This window comes from Hippopotamus amphibius, chromosome 11 (assembly GCF_030028045.1).
Source record: "Hippopotamus amphibius kiboko isolate mHipAmp2 chromosome 11, mHipAmp2.hap2, whole genome shotgun sequence".
Taxonomy (NCBI): Eukaryota; Metazoa; Chordata; class Mammalia; order Artiodactyla; family Hippopotamidae; genus Hippopotamus; species Hippopotamus amphibius.
In genome coordinates, this window is record NC_080196.1 from 26,212,339 (window position 1) to 26,223,950 (window position 11,612).

Here is an 11,612-nt window from a genome sequence, read left to right on the forward strand (position 1 = left end):
TTTGAAAAGGACCCCATGAGACAATGAAGGAATGTAAGGAAGCCCTAGAATAAACTCCACCTGTCACCTCTGTGGCAGGGCTACCTTTCAACCAGTAAAATCAGACTCCAATGTCTCCCTAGGTTGTTCCGTTTTCTCCCACCACCAGCCTAGCCTCCTTCCTTCCAGGGTCAGGAGGAAAGAACCAGAGGCCTCCCGAAACAGAGGGTCTGGGTCACAGCCCATCCTCCCCATTTCCCCAGAGCTCCTTACCTTTCTGGCTCCTGTGATGGATGATGAGGCCCAGCCCGAGGAAGATCAGCCCCAGCACGAAGCCCCCAACACCACTCAGCATCTTGCTCTGGGCAGATTCAGACTGTGCCCCTGGGGAGCAGAGCCTGAGTGTCAGTGTTTGTCCCCACATCCCACAGTGCCCCTTTGGGAAGCCTGAAGTCCTGTCTGAGGTACAGGAGGTGGAGGTGCCAGGGGAACCTGGTGCTCCATTCTGACCACCCCTGGGGAGGGACCGCCAATAGATCCTCGGACACAGTGGGCAGGTGGGAGAGGGGGAAAGCAGATCCCTGCTCCTCAGGGACACGTCCATAGCCTTAGACCCGAAGACCCCAGTCACCAGTCAATCCTACAGAGTTACCAGGTCTGGGCTCTGGGGCCACGGTGAGTAGGGTGAGCTCCCTGTATCTGGGAAAACAATGAGATTAGGATTCTTCTGATGCCCTTACTATGAGGCAAGAGACAGTCTTGTGTCCTGCAATTTCCATCTCAGTAATGATGTCACAGACAAGGGATGAGATGGGATAGATCAGGGAAGCTCTGTCTGCACCTGTCCTGTGGGGCCCACAGTGAAAGGACACAAACTGCCCCTTACGCCACTCCACCGTGATGGGGCTCTGGAGGCTGGGGTGCTCCACGCGGCAGGTGTAGACATCTCCTCGCTGGGGAGTCATTTCCAGCATCACGAGGATCTGGAAGGTCCAGTCCCCATTCCTAATAAGAGGGGTGGACACAATCCCAGCTGTCTCCTCCTGGTCGTTCCGGAACCACCGAACTTTGATCTGGCCTGGATAGAAATCTGTCACCAAGCAGACCAGCAGGTTATGGTGGTTTAGAGCCTCAGTCCTGGATGGGGAGATGGTCACTGTAGGTTCCACTGAGGGAGTAACAGACAGGAAAAGACACAGTGAATTGCGAGACCACACAGCAAGTCTCCCCACAGGAAGAGTCCTTCCTTGGTGCTGAAGTGGGAAGATCCTTGGATTCCAAATCTTGGATTCAGATCCAAGCTGGGCCACTTTATTAGCTTCAATAAACACATAAGTCAGTTTAATTTCAGAGCCTCAAGAGATAATTGTAATCACTCTATAGAGTTACTCTGTTGACACTGATAAAAATGGTGCATTTTAAAATTATAACTTGCTATATTACACAGACCACTATTTATAAAATTTTTTAAATAAAATAATAAACCTGGACTTATTCCCCCTCGCTCCCCCACCTAGAGGTGACCATCAGGACCAGCTCTAGGACTTATGTTAGGACAGTGACACTGTTTTCTGTTAGTCCCCATGCTGCCCACAGTAGAGAAAATACAGCAGCTTTGACTCCCACCTGCTGGCCATGAGATGATCAACACTAGTCACGGCCTGAGAATTAAGAAAGTACAAACATTTCAATTTACATTAAATGGGACAACAGTGACCATCACATCCTTCCTACAAAGCACTGCTTCTTAAACAGGCTATATCTATAATCCTCAGCCCTGTAATACAGAACGAGAGCGAGAGCACTTCTTACCAGTCAACAAAGCATCTTTCTCAGCCTTTAGCCTAATCTTAGCTCAAATGCCATTCTGTGGTGAACTACCTATAAAAATTTATATAGGACTTCCTAGGTGGCACAGTGGTTAAGAGCCGCTTGCCAATGCAGGGGACGCGGGTTCGAGCCCTGCTCTGGGAAGATCCCACATGCCATGAAGCAACTAAGCCCATGCACCACAACTATTGAGCCTGTGCTCTACAGCCTGTGAGCCACAACTATTGGGCCCGTGTGCCACAACTATTGAAGCCCATGTGCCTGGGGCCCATGCTCTGCAACAAGAGAAGCCACTACAATGAGGAACCCGCACAGCACAATGAAGCATTGCCCCCGCTCTCAGTAACTGGAGGGAGCCCATGTGCAGCAACGAAGACCCAACTCAGCCAATAGGTAAATAAAATAAATAAATTTATAAAAGAAAAAAAATTATATAAATACCTACACTTCCATCTTTACTTTATTTATGCCACATATACTTTATTTGATTAATCCATTGATTCATTTACTCATTCATTCAACAAATATAAATTTAACAAGCACTGGGAATCCAAAGATAAACAGCAAACCATGGTCCCTGCCTTTACAGAACTTGCAATCTAGTAACAGAGACCAAACAAACAAACAATAAATACATTTTTGAAGGAAAAGAAAGCAAACCTTGAAAACAAGTAACACTGATAAAACATTATGTTTGCCCAAGTCTTGGTTCCTTTATCTTCTCAGATTGCTACTCATGGTCAAATACAACACACCTCTCAACCTGTTTTACACATCTTATTCTTTATCGATGCAGCCATTTTACTGCATCTCCCTCATTCCCTTAGTGGGAAACTATAGTAAATATTTCATGTACTGTTTTATTTATTTGGTAATACATTATTTACTCTCATTTACTTTTTTCTCCTAATTTTCTTTTAACATTCAAGTGAGCTGCCAACCCTACTCCATCCACTTGCTATTAAGAATAACTGCCTTGTTCTGAAATCAAACATAATGATCATGTATGTTCTCTATAGAAAATATTCTCAGATTCTTGCAGAAGTTGGCCTGGGTTAGTGAGCATGTCATGTGAACATATAATATAACTGGGCCTTGCTGAGGTCAGGAAGCAGTCTCATCACCCCAATTACATGGCACACATGAGCCATCACTGGAAGGAATCATCTTTTCAGTTTGGACTTTAACTCTTGATCAGGTTCTCCTTTCTGGACTTTGACTGAAGCCATGGTCAGCTGTGTGGACTTACAAAATCTGTTCATCTTAAACAGATTGGGAATAAAAACTAGAGGTCACAAGTTCAAAAGAGAAATGTTAGAATAATTTTTATGAAAAAGAAGTGAGATAGCAAAAGTATAAATATGTACTTGGTGGCATTAGGATGAAGAAGAAGGCAAGATAGGGTAAAGTCAGCTAACAGTTACATTAACATGTATAGATAACACTGGGGTCAGACTAGGGATTAATCAGTGAGTTTTCAATCCCTTAAATGTATCATTTTGTCCCACCAACACTGAAAATAGGAAGGAACAGACTCATTGTTGCTTTTGGTCATAACTGGCTTTAACAAGACTTTGCTTTCATTAGACTCTACACACGTGTAAAGAATATGATGACTATTGTGTATTTGGGGGGGGCTTCAAGACAGTGAATATCTGTGTGTAATTATTAAACTGTTTATTATGTACCAACATTAGCACATATAAAGTGGTGATGCTAATTGCTAACACACAAGGAAATTAAGTGGCATGATATAGACAGTGTGTGGTAAGACAACTGTCTAGAAATAGGTGCTCCATGAAACGGGTATAATTAACTTTCAGAACGTCTACCCCCGAAGTGGATGCTGGGGGGACCTGGGGAGGGGAAGGAGAGGTTAGGCAGGGTTTAGGCCAAAGGAAACCTGAAACAATTTTTATTCAATAATTAAATGACATCAACTTATTTACCCCAAAACTTCAGTTCTATTACGCGATTTGTTGAGCTTTTTTAAGAAATTAGAGCCTTGCCTTATAACACCATTCAACTGTTGTTTTTATTTTTACTAAACACTTTTTACCTCACGCTTTGCATTCACAAATTCTAAATTAAGATTCAAGTCAATAAGAATTTACTTTAAAGCATTAAGCAAAATGGTAAAGAATAATTAATAAAGTCAGTTTTTAAGGCCCTATTTACCCTTTCTGTGTTCTCTTGAGCATAAGTGGATGGGTAACGAGTACATTTATTCATTGATTTAACAGAGGTTTATTGAGTTCATACTACATACCAGTGTGTCAGGTACTAGATTAGAGGGGTAATTAAGACAGTCCTTTGCCCGAAAGAGGTCCAGGTCTAGTAATATAGTGACATCCATTTAAGAGACTAGGATTAAGATGAATAATGATTTGAAACCAAAAAATGAAAATGTATTATTTCATGACTGTAATATATCACCACGTGTGCAAGATGCCCTGAGCGCAGTGGTGGAGGAGGCCTAACTCCACCAAGGCTGAGCTCTTAAGCTTCGGGAAGCAAACACGCCGAAGACTCGAGGAAAGAACGTGCAGAATTCGTGGAAAGAACAGCACAGGACAAGGCAGGCCACACTGGGCAGGCCGGGCGCCTCTGCCAGGAAAGTTCCAGGGCTGCCAACGCCCTTGCCGCAGCTGTGCCGTCGGTCCCCGCCCCTCCGCGCGGGACGCCGGGCCTCGCGGTCCCCTGCGCGGATCCCGCCCCGGAGGCCCCCGCCCGCTGCCCGGCGGCTGAGGGTGGATCCCACAGAGGGCGGCCAGCACTTACCTCGCCGCTGCCAGGTGAAGGGGGCATCCAGCTGGTAGTTGTGTTTGCACACCGTGTCCGTCTCGGCCCGCTTCCGCTCCAGGATGTCCTTCTGGCTGTTCCAGTACTTGGCTGACGGCCGCCCCAGCGGGGTCACCGCCTGGAACTCGCCCACGTCGCTGTCGAAGCGCACGTACTCCTCCCGGTTATAGATGTATCTGTCCACACCCCGCACCCGCTCCGTCCCGTTGGTGAAGTAACACAGGCCCATAAACTGGATCACGAAGTCCTCTGCGGGGAGACACGGCGGGTCAGCCCGGCCTCAGCCTCACAGCCCGACGCCGCAGCCGCTCGGCCGGGCGGGGAAGGGTCGCCGCCCACAGTTGGGTCAGAAAAACCTGAAACCCGCCGCTCAGCCCCCGGTTCCCGGCCCCGCCCGGCCCTGCGCCTCCCGCCGCCAACCCGGGTCCTCCGGGGGCTCTTCCCCAGGCCCCCCGCGCCCTCTGAGGGCCTCCAGGGTGGCCTTCGTGTGAGGGGGCCTGTGTCTGAGGCGAGCCCGGGACCTGTGATCCCTGCGGAGCCTGAGAACCGGGTAAGGAGGGCGGTCGGGTTGGTTTCACATCCATCTCTGTACTTAGAGGGAATCTCTCACATGAAATGTCATTTTCCCTCGAAATCCTGGGAACCTCAGAGGCAAACAAGTGTCCACGTAAGCACAAGAGTTCAGGGAAACGACAGAAGAAGTGGAGATTTTTTGTTCTCCTCCTGGCAGGCATATTCTCTTGGTCCCTGACCAAGTGCCTTCCTTCCCATGCCCGGGTTTACTCTAAGTTTCTGCCACCCTCGACCTACTCTTGTATGGTAGGAAGGGACCAACACCTCCCCAATCCTAAAAAGGACACTTTATCCCCAGAAAGAGCACGGACTTTCAAATTAGATAAATTGGATTCCAACTAAACTGAGACAGGTAGCAGCTTGGGTGGATTACTTAACAGAGTATGTGTATCATAATTATAATTGTGTAAAGTCATTATACCTATACATAGGGGTGTAAGGAAGACTGAGAGAGAATTTATATGAAGATACTAACCCTGTGTCTGAAATGAATGCTTTCTCAATATATATATTTCCCTTCTTAAGTTCTTTCTCCTAAATCCCGTCCATCCTCAACTCAAGTCTCTGAATTCCACTCAAGCCACTATTTGACCATAAATCACTGAAACTTGAGGTCAAGATTCTGTCTGTGGCCACCCAGTCCCCTCCATTCAAATACCAGGAGTTTGCTTCCACGAAGCCTCCACTCAGAGTCATGAATGTAGAGTCCTTTGCCTCAAATGCTGAGACTACGGGGACCACTGCTGCCCTACATTTCCCCAACCCAGAATCCCATGGTAGTAGTCCAGACAGGTCTTGGGGACCCTGAAATGATAAATCCTGCTGTGTCTTCTTTGGAGAAATTCATATCTTAAAAGAAAAAAAACAAAAATACCCATGCTCACTTTGTCCCGGCACTTGTAGTGGATACACACCTTGTCTCCTCCTCCTGGTTATAACATCCCCAAGCGTATGCCTGTGGGAGGGGGATTGTGCCCACCTTACCATTAGAAGGTAGAAATGAGACGGTAACAGAGCTCTCATTCCAAAGAGAGGAAATGTGGGATAAAAGACCACATTCTGAGATCTCGCCCCAGCCCCAGGGCCCCTCAGCACTGGGTCCCCAGAGTGGAGGCTCCGGGGAGCAGCCGCCCTGCACTCACGTGGGGAGTCTCTGCCCTCAGCCCCTGGGGTGCTCAGCACCACCAGCGTCACCATCACGGCTGCTGTCCAGAGGCCTCTGGGGATCCGCAGAGCCAGCTTCCCAGGCATAACCGAGAGCAGAGGAAGAAGTAATGGTCAACACAGCTCGAACCCTGTGGATCTGGTGAGCCCACCTCAGGGCATAAAGCCTATGAAAGCTTCCATGGATGGCAGGATTGGAGAGTCCCTAGGAAAGGAACCAATCAGCACTGGAGCTGAAGTACCTCATCTGTCTCTGGGCAGACATTACTTATGAAGGTTCTCCATCTAAAGCTTGGCACTGTGTCTTCATCAGGTTTCACTGGATGAACATTTGAGGTGAAGATTTTCCCTCAGTTATGAATGACCTGAAATGCCTTAGGAGTTTAAAGAATGAAAAGGGGAAAAAAAAAATAATTCAAGAGTAGACATCTGTGTGATACTTATTTAAAAGCCATTGTTCTTGGAATTTAGGGTAAGGGAAAATAAGCGGAGATCATATTTCAGGTATAGAAAAATCATTGTCACAAAGAACTTCACTTTTATTATCTTAGACACTTTGAGGAGCCTTAAGTTGTGGTGAGAAGAGCAGAGTTCTTGAAGGAAATGGCTTTGAGCTGCAGTTCTATCACTGATGTGCTGTATGAGAGAGTCAACAAAATATTAAACTTTTTTGCCTCGGACTTCTCTTTGTAATATGTGAATCATGCTTCATGCATTTTATATCTAGGCCTTCATATATACAAACTTAAGAGTAATATGACTTGTTTAATATTGCAAAATATTCCTCAGCTGCCATGAGTAACTGTTGGCAATATCAGGTTAATAAGTGGAGCAAGAAAACAAACAAAATTTGACAACTAGTTCTGCTGGCAAGTGATTTTCCATTGCACAAGAATCTACTGCATTTATACTCTTTGAATGAAAGCATTTGGAAAATTAAGTTGAATTTTCTTTTAAAATCTCTTCAGCTGTTCAAATCCTCCCTGAACCATCTGATGCAAAGTCACAGTCCACAAACATTAACAGCATTCAGACACGGTCACCTTTAGTTTTGAGGACAGAGAGCAAAAGACGTGGAAAAGCATTTCCTGGGGTTCAAATAGTGTTAATGAGGGAGCAGATACTTTAATGAGGGAGCAGATGCTTATAGTTATAGATTGTACTGTGCCGGCCCCGAGCATCAAATCCCCAGTGGCAGAAGTTTCAATGTACTTTTTTAAATAAATGTATTACTTATTATTGCCCATGACTAGAGGCAGTATTAAATGGTTATAGAACAATTAGGCAGTGCCTGGAAGAGACATTACTAAAGACAATAAGTATCTCTCCCTCTACTCTCTCCCTCCTTCTCTCTTTTTCTGAATTTTAGATTCTCCTTTCAAAATAGAGAACAGGATCTAAAGGCAGAACATAAGGAGCTTACCAGGTAAAAAGAAATAGGGAAGAGGCAACAACAAGAAGTTTCTGTTAGTGGCACATGAAGGCGATGAGTTATTTCCATTTTCTGAATTAGGTGCATAGTCCCAGAGCACCTGAGACTGAGAAATTTATCACTGGGCTTCCACCAGCCGTGGTGCACTCAGGATCAGGGTAATTACAGGGTAAGAAGGGTTTCCATGGTGGAATGAAAACATAAAGGAGGAACATCAAATTGTACACTCTACATATATGCTGTTTATTGTCTGTTAACTGTATCTCAATAAAAGTTCTTAAAAAAAAAAAAGGAGGAACATCAAGCTCAGACTGGTACTCAGGTTGAAGGGGGCAACAAAGAATGGTGAGAGAGGGATTCTGAAGATGCCTCAGTTCCCTCAAGCCTCACCTCAGGGTCCCCTGGAATAAACAGAGGCTTCTGGCCCATCCCTTCCTTCCTGTCCTAAGGGGGAAATTCCCTCCGTTCTGTTCTGGGGCTGTGCAGTGGAGGCTGTGTCAGACCTGGGGACTGCCTGCCTCACAGGCCTCCTCACACAGACTTTTCTACTAGCAACAATAGTGTCAGCTTAAAATCCTTTTCTGATTGGCTAAAACCTCATCTGCAAGGCTGTGGTTTGGGCTTCTGCTGCTTCCCCCAAGCCAGGCAGCCTCCTCTACATTTTCAGGAGTTCTCTGCACTGTCCATATCCCTGCTGTGCTACTCAGGGCAGTCACTGCTGGCCTGGCCTGAGAGGAGGCAACATAGACAAACATCCTGATTCCAAGTATTTACCCCAATCACCCTGTGGAGGCAGGGCACTTAGGATGAGGGCCGTGTGCACCCCATGTGGGTAGACGGTGGGATCAAGAAACTAAATGAACACAGTGAGAACTTCAACAAAGTGATGGAAAATATAAGAAAATGAAAACAGTACACAGAGCTGAAATACAATAACTAAACTGAAAAATACATGTGAGAGGGTCAACCACATGAATAAATGAAGCAGAAGAAAGGATCCGTGGACTTGGAGAAAGGCCAGAGAAACTCACCTAATCAGAGCAGAAAAAAGAAAAAAAAAAGCGAGGGGTGGGGGGGTGGGGGAGGTGGGGGGGTGGATAAAAGTAAAGCTTAAGGAACTTACGGGACAACCTCAAGCAGACTAACACTTGCCTCTAAAAGTCCCAGAGGAGAAGAGAGTGAATGGGGCACAAATTTTATTTGAATAAATAATGGCTAAAAACTTCCTTAACCTGGGGAAAGAAACAGACATCCAGATCCAGGAAACTGAGAGTTTAAATAATATCACACCAAAGAGATCCACATCAAGACACATTATACTTAAAATGCTAAAAGTTAAAGACAACCAGAAACCACCAGAAACTAGAAGTGACAAGGAAGGATTATTCCCTAGAGACTTCAGAGGAATCGTAACCCTGCAGACGCCTTGGTTTCAGATTTCTAGCCTCCACAACTATGAGAGAATAAATTTCTATTGTTTTAAGACACCTAGTTTGTTGTACTTTGTTACAGCTGCCCTAGGAAACTAATATAATGAGGAAAAGCTGAAACTTGGTGATTACTGGATGAAGCAAATCTCTCATTTTTCAAAGATTACCTCTTCTGGGATACCTATTACTTACCTACTCCCTCCTAGTCTGAAACCCCTAGCTGACTGGCCAGTCAGAAATGATTGACATGTCCTAACCTCCCTGAATGATCTAGCCAGGTCACCAGTCCCTCCCATTGCTCTAGAATGTTCTGTGATAACTCATTACTAACATATACCAGGAGAGGGGAAAGACCTTCCTCAATCTTCTTTGATTCTGTTCTTACCCTAAATAATACTAAAATATGAAACAACAGGATGTATGTTTACTTCTATAACTGGGACACCGTGAACAATTCCTGTCATATAGGAGGCACTCTGTAAATTTTGGCCAAAGAAATGAATGAAGACATAACTCCCACAGTGGAAGGTGAGCTCTATTCCATCACACCTCTCTGCTGCCCATCAGATGCTTTCCTCAGTCAGATCAAGCACTCTCTGAAAATCACATCTCTTTGTAGGCAAAGAGAACGAAGGCATAGTTTCCAGTCTCCACCCTCAGAAGTGAGGCAGCTCTTTGCCTGTCCCACCCCACCCCAGGCCTCTCACCTGGCCTTGAGGAAGGAGTACCTGATGCGGAAGCCTCCCCGTATCCTGATGGCAGTGACCATGAAGCCCAGTCACCTGACACCATTGCTGAGACCAGAGAAAAACCCCCCTTGCATTGCTTCCTGGGTGCTGATGCGAGGGCAGCGTGAGATGAGGTGGAAGCAGGCCCGTGGGAACAGGCCCTCCCTCCTTAACAGAAGACGCTGACCTTAAGATTCCAGCCTGGCTCCCGGCAAGTCCACCCCTCCCACCCCAAACTGCTCATTCCTTCATGAGCCTTGTGTTTTCCCTCAACCTCCCAGCTCTAAACGCACAGCCCGGCCCTTGTGTGAAATTCCTCCTGGGCTTTTGCTTCTGAGTTCAGGAAAGAGGACAGTATGGCTGCAGTTGAAATTTCCAGAGGCCTGGACCAGCTGTTCTATGCTGGGACAGCGCAGATCTGAACTGACCCTTCCCCTCAGCACCTGCCATCACATCAGACCCACTCTTGTGGCCGCACTGCGGGGGGCTGGCCTGGCCCTTATGTCCCTCACAGGCTCGCCGCTCCTCACCCTTGACTCCACCGGTATCAACTCCCAGCAACTCTCGCGAAAACACAGGCCAGCCCCTCCTCTCACCACTGCATATGCTGTTTCCCTACCTGGAATTTTTATTCCTCTTTTATCTGTTGAGTGACTCTTCTCATTTTTAAAAATTGAGGTTAGTGTCTCTTAAACCCCCAAGTCCTTACTTTGGCATGCAAGGAGCAGAGGGGCCTCTCTGGCTACCTCTCTGATCTCACCTCCTAGCTCTCCGAGCTCACCATGCTCGATCACTCCAGGCTCCTTCCTGTCCCTTGAGCTGCCAGGCACACCCAGCCCCAGGGCCTTTGCACTTGCTGTTCCCCCTGCCTGGCATGATCTTCTCCCCACTGCTCACACGACTCACTCCTCATGCCAGTCCTCTTCCTATAAATGGAGCCCTCTCCAGAGGCCTTCACTGACCCCTATCTAAATAGGGGTCAGAGGTATCACCTCACACCGGTCAGAATGGCCATCATCAAAACATCTAGAAACAATAAATGTTGGAGAGGGTGTGGAGAAAAGGGAACTCTCCTGCACTGTTGGTGAGAATGTAAGTTGGTACAGCCACTATGGAAAACAGTTTGGAGGGTCCTTAAAAAACTGAAAATGGAACTACCATATGATCCAGTAATCCCACTACTGGGCATATACCCAGAGAAAACCATAATCCAAAAAGAAACATGTACCATAATATTCACTGCAGCACTATCTACAATAGCCAGGACATGGAAACAACCTAAGTGCCCATCAACAGATGAATGGCTAAAGAAGATGTGGCACATATATACAATGGAATATTACTCAGCCATAAAAAGGAATGAAATTGAACTATATGTAATGAGGTGGATAGACCTAGAGACCGTCATACAGAGCGAAGTAAGCCAAAAAGAGAAAAACAAATACCGTATGCTAACTCATATATATGGAATCTGAAGAAATGGTACTGATGAACCCAGTGACAGGGCAAGAGTGGAGATGCAGATGTAGAGAATGGACTTGAGGACATGGGGCTGGGGTGGGGGGCGAAGGGGAAGCTGGGACGAAATGAGAGAGTAGTATAGACATAGATACACTACCAAATGTAAAATAGCTAGTGGGAAGTTGCTGTATAACAAAGGGAGATTCACTCGAC

The 11,612-nt window shown here is 46.3% G+C and overlaps 1 protein-coding gene across 1 annotated transcript; it reads right to left on the reverse strand.

Annotated features, from left to right (window-relative positions):
• Positions 1–371: 371 nt before the first annotated feature.
• Positions 372–6,530, reverse strand: LOC130831408 (boLa class II histocompatibility antigen, DQB*0101 beta chain-like). The gene is made up of 3 exons (XM_057699511.1): positions 6,327–6,530; positions 4,591–4,860; positions 372–1,147 (listed from the first exon to the last, which is right to left on the reverse strand). Exons 1-3 carry the CDS (start codon positions 6,433–6,435, stop codon positions 696–698), a joined length of 831 nt encoding a protein of 276 aa, XP_057555494.1. The 5' UTR covers positions 6,436–6,530; the 3' UTR covers positions 372–695.
• Between the last annotated feature and the right edge of the window lie 5,082 nt (positions 6,531–11,612).